This window comes from Pimephales promelas, chromosome 5 (genome assembly GCF_988280905.1).
Source record: "Pimephales promelas chromosome 5, fPimPro1.hap1.1, whole genome shotgun sequence".
Classification (NCBI taxonomy): Eukaryota; Metazoa; Chordata; class Actinopteri; order Cypriniformes; family Leuciscidae; genus Pimephales; species Pimephales promelas.
Window position 1 is genome coordinate 39,499,057 of NC_142773.1, and position 15,542 is coordinate 39,514,598.

General features: G+C 45.2%; 1 protein-coding gene across 1 annotated transcript in view; it reads right to left on the reverse strand.

Annotated features, from left to right (window-relative positions):
- The window catches only part of LOC148981500 (polymeric immunoglobulin receptor-like), a 56,437-nt gene extending 46,862 nt beyond the window's left edge, over positions 1-9,575 (reverse strand). Inside the window, exons 1-2 of the mRNA XM_089131508.1 lie at positions 9,454-9,575; positions 10-315 (exon numbers count right to left, since the gene is read on the reverse strand). Coding sequence (XP_088987634.1) covers positions 10-103 — 94 coding nt within the window. The 5' untranslated portion in view covers positions 104-315; positions 9,454-9,575. The remainder of the gene's footprint in view (positions 1-9; positions 316-9,453) is intronic.
- Between the last annotated feature and the right edge of the window lie 5,967 nt (positions 9,576-15,542).

Below are 15,542 nucleotides of genomic sequence, written 5' to 3' on the forward strand. Positions count from 1 at the left end.
TGATCTTACCAGGTTTGGGTTTGACAGTGAGTTGAACAGGAACCTGCAGATCTCCTACTGAGCACAAGTACCATCCAGAATCACTGAGTCTCAGTCCAGTCATCAACACAGTGAAGGAGCTTCTCCCATCATCACTGATCTGGACTGATGAATTCTGGGATGTGTCAGTCCTCCCCACTGTGTAACAGCTCTGATCTTTATATCTACACCACTGTTTGGGTTTATTCTTATGTCCAGAACTGTAGAGACACCGGACACTGACATCATCACCTTCATGTCCAGATACACTGCTGCTCTTCACAGACACATCAGGAGCTGAAATCAGTCAAAAAAGCATTTGTCCATCAACTGTCTTATTGGCTGTAAAATGTAAATAGGCCTATCTAAATTCCCTTGATATTGATTTATTTGATATTTTTAAGTGTTTACTATACAGTTGGTAACACACTTTATTCAAAACCGCAAAAGCTCCCAACACAACCAAATTATTAGAAACGCACTACAAATAGCACAAACCACAACAGAAATATTTCCAGGGGACCCAAATAAGTGTCGAACCTGGCTGGGACATGCTTATTGCTCGTGAGCATCCGTATGCCCTACTCCATTAGAAGGCCAGAGACCTTGAAGATGGGACTTTGGAGGGAGCAGAGCAGCACTACTAACCCCCTAAAATAAATTCTGTTTTTGAAATCTGGTGTATATCTGGTTTAGGCTCATGCTAGGGATATTATCGATATTCTATAATATGGTGCTTGATATCGTTGGAAAGGTGACCCCAGAGCTGCCAGCTTGGCGTGAGACTTCTCCAATGGCAGGTAATCGCTTACTTCTCTGCCGTCGTGCACGTGCGCGGTTAGGAGCTCCTCTGTCTCCTATGCACGCTCGCTCTAGATTACAGGATATTTTAACTAATTTGCGGTAAAGCTAGTCAATCACGACTGGCTCAACAGGTAGATACAGTAGATAAACTCATCTTTCAGGCATTTGACCGACCGGGTTGACACTTCAGCATGAGAAATCGGGGGAGTGTGAGAATTGGACTATATAGAGACTAGATGCCCTATTGGCCGCTGCGCAGTGAGAAATCCGTCCGCCATCTTGAATCAGTCGTATTCCTATTGTGTTGCATCGCAGCAGTAGATGACAGAGCACTGTGCAGCATATTCCTGCTCAAATCGGCGGACTATCGCTCGGGAATTACTTTTCACAAGTAAGATTTAAGTTTTAACATTACCGGACTATTGGTTGTATTTTGTGAATAAAATATCCCATGTGTCCTGTATCATGGCTACATGTATGACCTTTACAGCAAAAACAACCCATGTGAAAATCAGTTCGGTATTTAGTGAGATATGATTCATTAAATGCGCTGACAGACAGCTCATATCACCTGCCAAACAGATTACACTGAGCGGATGACCGGTTTAAGATGTCGGCCCCACAGCTCGTCCGTGCCAATAGGCAGTAGCGGTCGATAGGGCGTCTGTCTATATGATGTCTATGGTTTAAGCCCAGTCCTGAATCTGTCTGACAAACAGAGGTCACATGACTTCTTTAAACCAGAAATGAAACACATTTTTTTTCACAATTTCTGCCTAAACTGTGCTTTCTTTTAACCATGTGGCATGAAAGAACACCAGGGACACAAAACTCAACAACTTCAATACTCCAGGCACTCTGATGACTCAGAAAATGTATAATATTGTCACGGGTGCGGGTTCAGGCAGAAGGACGAACAGGCAGAGTCCAGAAAAGCTCCAATACAAAAGGTTTATTCTCAAATAACAGGAAACAGGCAGGCGAAACACAGGGTGACATTAACATCGACCGACAAGGACAGACTGAATGGGAAGGAACTAAATACACACAGGAATCAAACTAAACGAGGTGAAAACAGGTGAAACAGATGAATACAGGACGCTGAACGGGAGGCTGATGAGGGAGTGAGTTCAGGTGTGGAGACAAGAGGATCCTGGGAAGTGTAGTGCTGGAGACGCAGACAGGATGGTGCAGACGAAGACTGTGACAGAACTCCCCCCTCCCGGGAGGCGTGACCTCACGCCGCATAACAGAGGAAGGAGGGGGGACGAACTGGGGGCTGGGCGGGGCATGGCCAGGGCGGAGCAGGCTGAGGGCGTGGCCAGGGCGGAGCAGGCTGAGGGCGTGGCCAGGGCGGAGCAGGCTGAGGGCGAGACCAGGGCGGAGCAGGCTGAGGACGAGACCAGGGCGGAGCCGGCTGAGGGCGAGACCAGGGCGGAGCAGCTGGAGGGAGGACCCCTGGTGGAGCCGATGGTAGTGGGGCTGACAACACCAGGGGGCCGACTGACAGGGGCGGAGCGAATGGGAGAGGAGACCAGGGTGTAGCTGAGGGACCGACGACGATGGGTGCTGAGGAGGGACCGAGGGAGCAAGGGGACACCGCAGGCTCTGGTGACAGAAGTGCTGACAGGGGCACAGAGGGACACGGTGAGGTCAGAGTGCGTGAGGGCTGACGGGTGACTGGAGGGAGTGAGGAGTCCAACTGAACCGAAGGGGTGACAAAACGGGGCGGAGCCAAAGTAAGGAAGTCCATAGGTGAGGGGAGGATGACGAGGGAGTGCAGGGAGTTCGGAGGGACGAGGGAGCCTGGCCGAGCTGGTGGACTGTGGGACCATGGAGGAGCTGAGGGAGGTAGCAGCCACGGGGGAGCCGATGGGACCGGGGGCCGAGGAAGTGTCTCAGAGGAGGAGGTGTGAGGCGAAGACCGGGGATACACAGACCAGGCTGGTTTCGGGGAGCTGAAGGGCAGGAGAGCAGAGGGAGGACAGATGAGAGGAGGCGGGAGAGGGAGGCTGGGTGGGATCCCGGTCTCTGGCGCTGGCTGGACGGTCCCTGGCGCTGGCTGGACGGTCTCTGGCGCTGGCTGGACGGTCTCTGGCGCTGGCTGGACGGTCTCTGGCGCTGGCTGGACGGTCACTGGCGCTGGCTGGACGGTCCCTGGCGCTGGCTGGACGGTCTCTGGCGCTGGCTGGACGGTCTCTGGCGCTGTCTGGACGGTCTCTGGCGCAGGCTGGACGGTCTCTGGCGCAGGCTGGACGGTCTCTGGCGCAGGCTGGACGGTCTCTGGAGAGCTGGACGGAACCAGCAGTGAAGAACAAACAGTCTCAGGAGGGCTGGACGGAACCAGCTGTGAAGAGCATACAGTCTCTGGAGGGCTGGACGGAACCAGCAGTGAAGAGCATTCAGTCTCTGGAGGGCTGGACGGAACCAGCAGTGAAGAGCATTCAATCTCTGGAGGGCTGGACGGAACCAGTAGTGAAGAGCATTCAGTCTCTGGAGGGCTGGACGGAACCAGCGGTGAAGAGCATACAGTCTCTGGAGGGCTGGACGGAACCAGCAGTGAAGAGCATACAGTCTCTGGAGAGCTGGACGGAACCAGCAGTGAAGAGCATTCAGTCTCTGGAGGGCTGGACGGAACCAGTAGTGAAGAGCATTCAATCTCTGGAGGGCTGGACGGAACCAGTAGTGAAGAGCATTCAGTCTCTGGAGGGCTGGACGGAACCAGCGGTGAAGAGCATACAGTCTCTGGAGGGCTGGACGGAACCAGCAGTGAAGAGCATACAGTCTCTGGAGAGCTGGACGGAACCAGCAGTGAAGAGCATTCAGTCTCTGGAGGGCTGGACGGAACCAGCAGTGAAGAGCATTCAGTCTCTGGAGGGCTGGACGGAACCAGCAGTGAAGAGCATACAGTCTCTGGAGGGCTGGACGGAACCAGCAGTGAAGAGCATACAGTCTCTGGAGAGCTGGACGGAACCAGCAGTGAAGAGCATTCAGTCTCTGGAGGGCTGGACGGAACCAGTAGTGAAGAGCATTCAGTCTCTGGAGGGCTGGACGGAACCAGTAGTGAAGAGCATACAGTCTCTGGAGGGCTGGACGGAACCAGCAGTGAAGAGCATTCAGTCTCTGGAGGGCTGGACGGAACCAGTAGTGAAGAGCATTCAGTCTCTGGAGGGCTGGACGGAACCAGCTGTGAAGAGCATACAGTCTCTGGAGGGCTGGACGGAACCAGCAGTGAAGAGCATTCAGTCTCTGGAGGGCTGGACGGAACCAGCAGTGAAGAGCATTCAGTCTCTGGAGGGCTGGACGGAACCAGCGGTGAAGAGCATACAGTCTCTGGAGGGCTGGACGGAACCAGCGGTGAAGAGCATACAGTCTCTGGAGAGCTGGACGGAACCAGCAGTGAAGAGCATTCAGTCTCTGGAGAGCTGGACGGAACCAGCGGTGAAGAGCATTCAATCTCTGGAGAGCTGGACGGAACCAGCGGTGAAGAGCATTCAGTCTCTGGAGAGCTGGACGGAACCAGCAGTGAAGAGCATTCAATCTCTGGAGAGCTGGACGGAACCAGCGGTGAAGAGCATTCAGTCTCTGGAGAGCTGGACGGAACCAGCGGTGAAGAGCATACAGTCTCTGGAGAGCTGGACGGAACCAGCGGTGAAGAGCATACAGTCTCTGGAGAGCTGGACGGAACCAGCAGTGAAGAGCATTCAGTCTCTGGAGAGCTGGACGGAACCAGCGGTGAAGAGCATTCAATCTCTGGAGAGCTGGACGGAACCAGCGGTGAAGAGCATTCAGTCTCTGGAGAGCTGGACGGAACCAGCAGTGAAGAGCATTCAATCTCTGGAGAGCTGGACGGAACCAGCGGTGAAGAGCATTCAGTCTCTGGAGAGCTGGACGGAACCAGCGGTGAAGAGCATACAGTCTCTGGAGAGCTGGACGGAACCAGCAGTGAAGAGCATTCAGTCTCTGGAGAGCTGGACGGAACCAGCGGTGAAGAGCATTCAATCTCTGGAGAGCTGGACGGAACCAGCGGTGAAGAGCATTCAGTCTCTGGAGAGCTGGACGGAACCAGCAGTGAAGAGCATTCAATCTCTGGAGGGCTGGACGAAACCAGCGGTGAAGAGCATACAGTCTCTGGAGAGCTGGACGGAACCAGCAGTGAAGAGCATTCAGTCTCTGGAGAGCTGGACGGAACCAGCGGTGAAGAGCATACAGTCTCTGGAGAGCTGGACGGAACCAGCAGTGAAGAGCATTCAGTCTCTGGAGAGCTGGACGGAACCAGCGGTGAAGAGCATTCAATCTCTGGAGAGCTGGACGGAACCAGCGGTGAAGAGCATTCAGTCTCTGGAGAGCTGGACGGAACCAGCAGTGAAGAGCATTCAGTCTCTGGAGAGCTGGACGGAACCAGCGGTGAAGAGCATACAGTCTCTGGAGAGCTGGACGGAACCAGCGGTGAAGAGCATTCAGTCTCTGGAGAGCTGGACGGAACCAGCGGTGAAGAGCATTCAATCTCTGGAGAGCTGGACGGAACCAGCGATGAAGAGCATTCAATCTCTGGAGAGCTGGACGGAACCAGCAGTGAAGAGCATTCAATCTCTGGAGAGCTGGACGGAACCAGCAGTGAAGAGCATTCAATCTCTGGAGAGCTGGACGGAACCAGCGGTGAAGAGCATTCAGTCTCTGGAGAGCTGGACGGAACCAGCGGTGAAGAGCATACAGTCTCTGGAGAGCTGGACGGAACCAGCGGTGAAGAGCATTCAATCTCTGGAGAGCTGGACGGAACCAGCAGTGAAGAGCATTCAATCTCTGGAGAGCTGGACGGAACCAGCGGTGAAGAGCATTCAGTCTCTGGAGAGCTGGACGGAACCAGCGGTGAAGAGCATACAGTCTCTGGAGAGCTGGACGGAACCAGCGATGAAGAGCATTCAATCTCTAGAGAGCTGGACGGAACCAGCGGTGAAGAGCATTCAGTCTCTGGAGAGCATTCGAGCGATGGAGTGGGGCTGGTGACGTCATACAGGGTAAAGGGAGATCCACATGACACCAGCACCCACTCCACATAGGCCGCAAAGTCCCCTCGAGGCCCGTCTCCGGGCAGGCGTGCCTGGGTTTCAGCATTTAGGAAGAACACACAGAGGCTGGTAACATCATAGTGAACCATGAGGTACCAAATCCAAATACCTCTGTGTGTGGGCCTCGAGGGATTGATCCTCCTGCTCCAGGAGGAGAAGCTGTACAGCGGCTAAATCCATTTTAATCCCTTTTTTGGGGGTCGGTCGATCTGTCACGGGTGCGGGTTCAGGCAGAAGGACGAACAGGCAGAGTCCAGAAAAGCTCCAATACAAAAGGTTTATTCTCAAATAACAGGAAACAGGCTGGCGAAACACAGGGTGACATTAACATCGACCGACAAGGACAGACTGAATGGGAAGGAACTAAATACACACAGGAATCAAACTAAACGAGGTGAAAACAGGTGAAACAGATGAATACAGGACGCTGAACGGGAGGCTGATGAGGGAGTGAGTTCAGGTGTGGAGACAAGAGGATCCTGGGAAGTGTAGTGCTGGAGACGCAGACAGGATGGTGCAGACGAAGACTGTGACAAATATACCCATACACTATTTATTTGTGAGAGCCTTAAATTAGACTTGTGCAGCCAGAAAAAGTCTTCAAAATAGAATAGAGCCAAATTAATAGAATGGACGAATAGAATAGGAAGACCCATGTCTAAGTTTAGGTTACAGAAATTAGCTTCAATTCAGCCATTTTAAAGTAGTTAAAAAATCAGACAGCTAAATTTTGTGTTCCTCATTCCTAAACCATTCCTCTTTGCAAGACTTTTTAGATTCCCACACAAATTATTCTTATAAGACAGTTCTTACTTTAGTGGATCAAAAAATCATTCCAGCGGTTTCTGATCTGATTCACTTACTAAACTCCAAGCAGACAATAAGAGGAATCAGAATCAGAACTAGTGTAACAGAATTAGCATTGATTGATTCTCAGTTAATGAAGAACAAATATAATAATATATATATATATATATATATATACACTCACCGGCCACTTTGTTAGGTACACCTGTCCAACTGCTCGTTAACACTTAATTTCTAAGCAGCCAATCACATGGCGGCAACTCAGTGCATTTAGGCATGTAGACATGGTCAAGACAATCTCCTGCAGTTCAAACCGAGCATCAGTATGGGGAAGAAAGGTGATTTGAGTGACTTTGAACGTGGCATGATTGTTGGTGCCAGAAGGGCTGGTCTGAGTATTTCAGAAACTGCTAATCTACTGGGATTTTCACGCACAACCATCTCTAGGGTTTACAGAGAATGGTCCGAAAAAGAAAAAACATCCAGTGAGCGGCAGTTCTGTGGGCGGAAATGCCTTGTTGATGCCAGAGGTCAGAGGAGAATGGCCAGACTGGTTCGAGCTGATAGAAGGGCAACAGTGACTCAAATAACCACCCGTTACAACCAAGGTGGGCAGAAGAGCATCTCTAAACGCACAGTACGTCGAACTTTGAGGCAGATGGGCTACAGCAGCAGAAGACCACACCGGGTGCCACTCCTTTCAGCTAAGAACAGGAAACTGAGGCTACAATTTGCACAAGCTCATCGAAATTGGACAACAGAAGATTGGAAAAACGTTGCCTGGTCTGATGAGTCTCGATTTCTGCTGCGACATTCGGATGGTAGGGTCAGAATTTGGCGTCTACAACATGAAAGCATGGATCCATCCTGCCTTGTATCAACGGTTCAGGCTGGTGGTGGTGGTGTCATGGTGTGGGGAATATTTTCTTGGCACTCTTTGGGCCCCTTGGTACCAATTGAGCATCGCTGCAACGCCACAGCCTACCTGAGTATTGTTGCTGACCATGTCCATCCCTTTATGACCACAATGTACCCAACTTCTGATGGCTACTTTCAGCAGGATAATGCGCCATGTCATAAAGCTGGAATCATCTCAGACTGGTTTCTTGAATATGACAATGAGTTCGCTGTACTCAAATGGCCTCCATAGTCACCAGATCTCAATCCAATAGAGCATCTTTGGGATGTGGTGGAACGGGAGATTCGCATCATGGATGTGCAGGCGACAAATCTGCGGCAACTGTGTGATGCCATCATGTCAATATGGACCAAACTCCCTGAGGAATGCTTCCAGCACCTTGTTGAATCTATGCCACGAAGAATTGAGGCAGTTCTGAAGGCAAAAGGGGGTCCAACCCGTTACTAGCATGGGGTACCTAATAAAGTGGCCGGTGAGTATATATATATATATATATATATAATGAAGTATATCAGCAATTCTAAATAGTTGGTGTCACATGGGTGGGTTCTTCAGTTAAAGGTGGCATATGTAATAATTGAGGTAAAAATATCCAAAAAATGAGCTACACGCATCAAAAGAATGAGAAGAAATAAGTGCAATGATGTAATTAAAAAACTGACAAGTTATAGTGCTGCCGAGATATAAACCTAAATTAGCATGCTAAATGACTAGCCCCGGCCCGGTAGGTGTCGTAATACCAGTTCCGGCCATGGGAGGCGGTATGCGGCCGGGCAACATTACCACCAGCCAAACTGCAGTACACGAGTGAGTCGCGCTAGCGCCGGCTTGTGTGTGTACTTGAACCTGATGTCAGTCGTGTGGAAATACAGCCCATTACTACATTTCAGTTCAGGGAAGAGTTCAAAAAATGATTGGTCGACATTATGCATGAGGAATACATTTTGGTAAGTTGTAGCATACTGTATCTTTCAACAGTGTTCGGGTTCTTTTTCCATTAGCTAGTAGAGATGATCGGTTCACGTGCGCTAGGGATCTGTGGTGTAACATGTACAAGCGTCAAAACGGTATTTATTGTTTGAATTGCATAATAAAATTGACAGAATCTGAGAGCTTAACTAACCTGCTTGCTAAGTGTTAATTGCATGTGTCTCACGGTGAATTTGTGAGAGTTGGCAGCTCTGAATTTCGCTAGGTTGATCAACATCAGCGAATGCTGTCTGTCAAATTAATTCAAACTAACAATAAAAGTGTAATATGAACAAAACGAATACCGTAAACTTAAAATAATAGCCTGCAGGCTTTTATTTTCCCATATCGTCGAAATGCAACAGCTTGTTTTTGAGACAGGCGTCTATGAGTCGGTCTTCATCATTTAGTGTTGAGAGAGATGTTGTTAGTCTCTGATCACTAAAAATCTCCAAATGCTCCACGTGAAACTGCGGTCTTCCGACCTTTTACTATCGTGTCAAATTATTTGAATAATATGCGGAGAAAGAGAGCAAAACAGCGCTCGTTTGTGTTGTTTGAAGACGTGAGTGCGTGCGGCAGCGGCACAACACATTTTCTGGAGGTATACTGCCCCCATCTGTTATGGAATATGGAATATTTTTTGATTTTTAGTTCCAGAAGGCACCTTTAACATGTTCTCTTTTTAACTTGTTTTTACATGTGTGTACAGAAATGAATATCATAACCCAACATCACTTAAATTTTACATTATTTAATGTTATTTAGAGTTTAATATTATTTTTGAACTGCTTATTTATTTTATATTATATTTTAATAAATATCATTGTCAAAAAAAAAAAAGAAATTTGGAAAAAAATTATTTACCTGTTAGCACCGTCAGATACAAATAATAACTGCCAGAGCGACCAATCTCCACAGCGCACCAGTAATATCCAGAGTCTGACGTCTGCAGTTTGTCCCATCGCACTGTAAAAATACTCTGGTCTGGATAATCAGTGATGTTATATATTTTCCTGTCTGTCCTGCATATGCCAATATTAGGCAAGCGCTCCAAATCGTGCCCTTACACAAATATTTGCGGTTTTCTTTATATTGTTCATCATACACGCATGGAAGAATGCCAGATGATCCAGATTTCACTGCTATATTAAGTTCCAGTGCATTAACTCCAGCTCCACCTGTAGTCAAGAATAAATGGAGAAAACATAAAACACTCATGATGTAAATGACTATAGTAGAATTAGAACTTAAAGAATACAAGTTAAACCATTTTAATAACATTAAACATTAAATTTTAACAACAGACTGTACAATGGTTTAGTAATGCTTTTGAAACAGAATTATAATTATTATTTGTTTTGCTTTTACCTGAGATGTAAAGTAAAACCCCAGAGAGAACCAGAAGGTAAATCATGTCTATAGCGGTGTGTGTGTGTGTGTGTGTGTGTGTGTGTGTGTGCATGAGAGGAGCTGGTCACTTCTTGAACTGTCTCTGTTTCAGAGAAGAAATGACGCCTGAAACCACAATATAAAAAGTGTCAGCAAGTGATAAAATTAGCAGCAGCCTCAAAGTAGCCACAACCCATCAACATATCACTAATGGCTAATTTGATTTGTGAACTGCATCACTCCCTCAAGGAAATAAACGACACCATGGTTCTGGTTATGGATTTATTGCACTTGTCATCCTTCACTCCGTCGTCACATTCACCGTCAATGAAATCCACCGTCAAACTACAGTATGAAAATGTAAAGATAAACATGTTCACACACACTATGAGGTAAATACAAATACACTTGGGGAATACAAACGTATAACACACATACCTCGCTGGCTGCATATAGGCCTAACCAAGGCATATAACCAAGAGGGAATGAGTTCAGTTGAAATACCCTGTAAAAAAACAAACAAAAAATATAGCTGCGAGCAGCGATGGCGGGCCCAAGCCGGTGGCACCGCAACCCCGGTTCCTTTAGTTACCTAAAGGCACCCGGGTAGCGGTGCCGAAGGCTTTGGCCCTTTTATGATTAAATGTTAAAACGGCTTGCCATACTCTGTCATTTCGACTAGTCACAATTATGTTACAGATGTCTTAAATGATAATACAAACTATCCAAAATGTAATTACGAATAGACAGAAAGACGTTGTTGATATCTACAATGTTAATTCCGGACAGGCAAACTTAGCTTTTAAATGTTAAAAGGGCTTGCCATACAGGGACGTAGGCTCAGAGAGAGGCTCACCATATTCAAACCAAAATATCTGACTTCCTCTTGGTCCGAGCTAATGACTATGTATTAGAAAGTTGTCCGGCTTGAGGAGTACAATGTATATACCGATTTTTGTAACTGTAGATAAAACTAACAACCCCACTTTTGTCAAAAGGTGGCGCTATTTAGTCCTTGCACATTGCCCGTTTCTGAAACTTTGCACGTCTACTGGCTAATAAATGTGATGTATCTGTTGAGTTTCAAGCAATTTCAATTTCAATTTGACTGTTGAAAAGAAGTGCGCCGATTAGATACTCAGGATCGGTATCGGCTCTGACACTGCCATCTTTGACGAGGCTGATTCAAATTCTATATTGTGCATATACTATTCTGTTAGGCACAAAGGCACAAAAACTTTCTAAAGTACCATAAAGTTTTTGTGTACTGTATTATTAGTGTTCTGAAGCTATTATGTGATATAGAAATTAATATTTAAGTCATTAAATTCAAGAACACAAACTTTTCCCTCTCTGCGCCTGTCAGTCATTCTCCATTCAGCATTCAAACAGCACGTCACATTCGGTTACAGTCAATGATGAAACGATCTTCAATGATTCAATGTTAATCCTATTATACTGGATCTTTAAGATAAAGGTCTAAAGGTCTATATTTTCGAATGAAGAAACTTTTTCTTGCTGGACTTTATTGCTGTAACTTAATCGTGTTACTTTCTACCGGGTGTCGGACGCTGTCGGTTAGATCACAACACTAGAGTCAGAGCACTATAATTGTTCTTCACGCACACAGTAACTGAAATTTAAAACCTTTAAAAGAAAAGGCTCAATAAACTATTGCATAGATAGATAATGTATAATACACTGTTCATAAATATGTATTTCCTTTGTGCTTTGAACTTTTCAATACGGACTCAATGCGCTGTAACTTCATGTGGCTTCAAGCACATCATTCTCCGCTCGGGATGCACATAAGTGCTTTGTGCTGCACCGTATTGGAGCCGTAATATCATAATGCAGTGACGTAATGACAGATTATTAATTGCCTTTCAATTATATGTTGCTTTATAGCAGCCATGGCTATATTTTTTTTTAATGATTTTTGTTATCTTGTTTTTCATGAATGTATTTTTCAAAAATAAGAGCAATGTGTATTATCTATTATTAATATGGTTTATAATAGCATTTTTGTCATAGATTATGACAAAGTAATCATATGATCCACCAGCGAGGAACCAGCAGAACAGAGTGAACATTCTTTCTGTTTAGTTCAATCCTACTTAATAGGAATTTATTTAAAATGCTCGCTCTACTCCACACCATTAATGTCTTGTGCGGACATCCGTATTTTGACTTTCGGTTTTAAGTAAGCGATTTAAAAGCTCCCAAGTCCCAGCGGAGTCACACGTTGATTAACCGGTGGGAATATACACAATAGGCCTACCTGATATTGAACACAAGAGGGCAGTATAGCACTACGTATGACTCAGATTATTATTTTTTTATGAATTTTACAACAATTCTGGCTGTTTTTGAACGTAAACACAATTCTTAAATGAAAAAAAAGGAAAAATTGGGGAAGTTATAATATTTGTATAATTTAATTTAGAAACAAATGATGTATAATTACATTTTTAGAAGATATGAGGCTTTTAGTGTTTACTTTTTTGACATTACTTTAATCTTTTGCCATAGTTGCACATGTCTATTGGCTAATAAATGTGATGTATCTGTTGAGTTTCAAGCAATTTCAAGCAAGCTAAGAGTCCCAAAAGCATCAAAAAATAATGTTAAAGTTTGTTTCGTTGCCACGGCATTTTGAAAGTGACACACTTCCTGCTGCCAGTTGGTGGCGCTATAACTTTGACTCACAATAGTCACATCCATGTGATCGGTCTCTTACAGCGAAAACACTGCTGAAGTTTCATCAAGATCAGTTAATGTATGCTGAAGTTATAACACACATCCTGTTCCATGTTTCTCGCCATAATTTCGTTTCCTCGCCACGGCCAAACCGTTCGAGATATCAAAAATCCCGTGGCACTTTTTCATCCTTAATGTCTTGACTTCACGCTGATCGAGTTTCGTCGAATTTGGTTCAGTGCTCTAGGAGCAATAATTTAAATTACATTGCATGTGTTTTAAACACAACCCTAAATAGCCAACTTCCTGTTGGGCTGGGGTAAAAAGTAAGAGTGTGAAGTATATATTAAAAAAGGATGAGATCTATATGTGTACCAAGTTTCATATTATTACATGCAAGTGTGTTTGATTTATGGACCAAATTTTCAGACCAAGTTTATTGACCAAGTTAATCTGATTAATAAACTAATTATGTAAAACTATTGTCAATTCACTACAATTAAACTAGTTATATGCCTTTACTTATAAAAAATAAAAATAAAAACTTATTTAAAAAATACCAGGCTTGAGAAATGTATTTTCTTTATGCAGGTCATACACACAGCAGTGAAATGGTTAAGCCCCCTCCCCCTGCACACACACACACACACACACACACAGACAGCCAGCCAGCCAGCCAAAGGCTCAGAGTGGCCATATTCAAACAAAAATATCTGAGTTTCTGTGGGTCCTAGCTAATAAGTGTCAATTAGAAAGTTGTCCGGCTCGAGGAGTACAATATACATACCAATTTTTGTAACTCTAGTTAAAACTAACCACCCCACTTTTGTCAAAAGGTGGCGCTACTGAGCCCTCACCACGCCCGTTTCTGCAACTTTGCACATGTCTACTGGCTAATAAATGTGATGTGTCTGTCGAGTTTCATGCAATTTGAAGCATGCTAAGGGTCTCAAAAGCATCCTAAAAGCATCCTAAAAGAAGGGTAAAGTTTGATGCGTCGCCACGGCAACAGTTTCAAAGATATCAAGAATCCATTCACAGGTCTACATCTGCCGTATGTTTACATTATACATATGAAGTTTGAAGCAAATCGGGTAAAAATAAAAGGGTGATATCTAAGCATTTTGAAAGTGACACACTTCCTGCTGCCAGTTGGTGGCGCTATAACTTTGACTCACAATAGTCACATCCATGTGATCGTCCTCTTACAGCGAACACACTGCTGAAGTTTCATCAAGATCAGTTAATGTATGCTGAAGTTATAACACACTTCCTGTTTCACGTTTCTCGCCATGATTTCGTTTCCTCGCCACGGACAAACCGTTCGAGATATAAAAAATCCCCTCGCAAACTTTCATCCTCAATGTCTTGACTTCACGCTGACCGAGTTTCGTCGAATGTGGATCAAAGCTCTAGGAGGAGTATTTGACATTCCATTGCGAGCGTTTTACAAACAAACCTCAATAGCCAAATTCCTGTTGGGCTGGGGTAAAAAGTAAGAGCGCGAGGTATAGATGAAACGATGAGATCAACGTGTGTACCGAGTTTCATATTATTACATACAAGCGTGTTTGAGTTATGGACCAAGTGTTCGGACCCCGTTCCAGGGGGCGCTGACGAGCTGCCCTGCCACGCCCGGGTACCATCTTCAGCCCGGCTCTGATGGCCGCGGGTTCTGACCCGTGTGCAAAGTTTCAAGAGTTTTCGAGCACGTTAAGGGCCCCAAAAGTGCCCAAAAGGTAGCAAAATAATAATAATACTGAAGAATAATAATCCCAAGGAAAACAATAGGGCCTTCGCCCTTTCAGGGCTTGGGCCCTAATGAAAAACATCTTTACTTCTTCGCTCAAAAAAAAACAAAAAAACAAAAACAAACGAGTAACTTTAACTCTTCTACTCCACACACGGAGAATCACTTCTCACCAAAAGTCTGTTTTTCCTGTTGCACCTTAAAAAGTGTCTGTGTGCAACACAATTTTGTAACCTACTTTAGTTCCTAGTTAACATCGACACTCAATATCCATGAATTGATTAAACAAATATAACAAAACCATGTTAAAGGGGTGATGAACTGAGAAATCTAATTTTCCTTGAGCTTTTGACAACTAAGAGGTCATCATATTATAAGAATATCCTGTAAGTTTCAGAACTGAAAACGTCCTTGTTAGTCCAATAAAAGCTTTTATTGACACCAGCCTCTGAAAACGACTCATTTTTAAAAGTGGGGAACTATGACGTCGAAGGGGTTAAAACACCACCCCCGCAGAAGAAGATCAACACCTACTTAAACACGGCCGGTTTAGCCCCGCCCACCGATTCGCGCATTACACGCATAGCTAAGTAGTCTAACATACATGCCTACCTCGTGATGACAAACCGGATCCAGCTACCGAGCATTACAGAATATTGTGCAGTGCCTGGTTGTGGAAGAAGACATTCGCTGCATTGGCTTCCTGTGGATTCCAATAGACGAATCCGACGAGCGTTCTTGTGTAGGCTGCCATCTTGTGGCGACGCCATTACTGAGCTGTTACACCGGCATAGACATATGCACCGGTATGTAAACAAACCTCGGAGATAAGGTGATAACGCACCCTTGATGACAGCTACAGCCAGGCAGACTTGTTGGGTTGATGATGTTAGACATTGGCCTCCAGTCACAGATGAAGGTACAAACGATCTTACAGATTATTTTTGAAAATAGCTTGGCAAGCTAGCTAGGCTAACGTTTGCTAACGAGGAAACTATAAAAAGATCTGTCCATTTGGCAACAATAAATAAATAAATGAAATCAAATAAACAATTTCATGTTTTTCATTTGTGTCCATTATTTATCTCATTTTTACATTGCAACGGGCATGGGT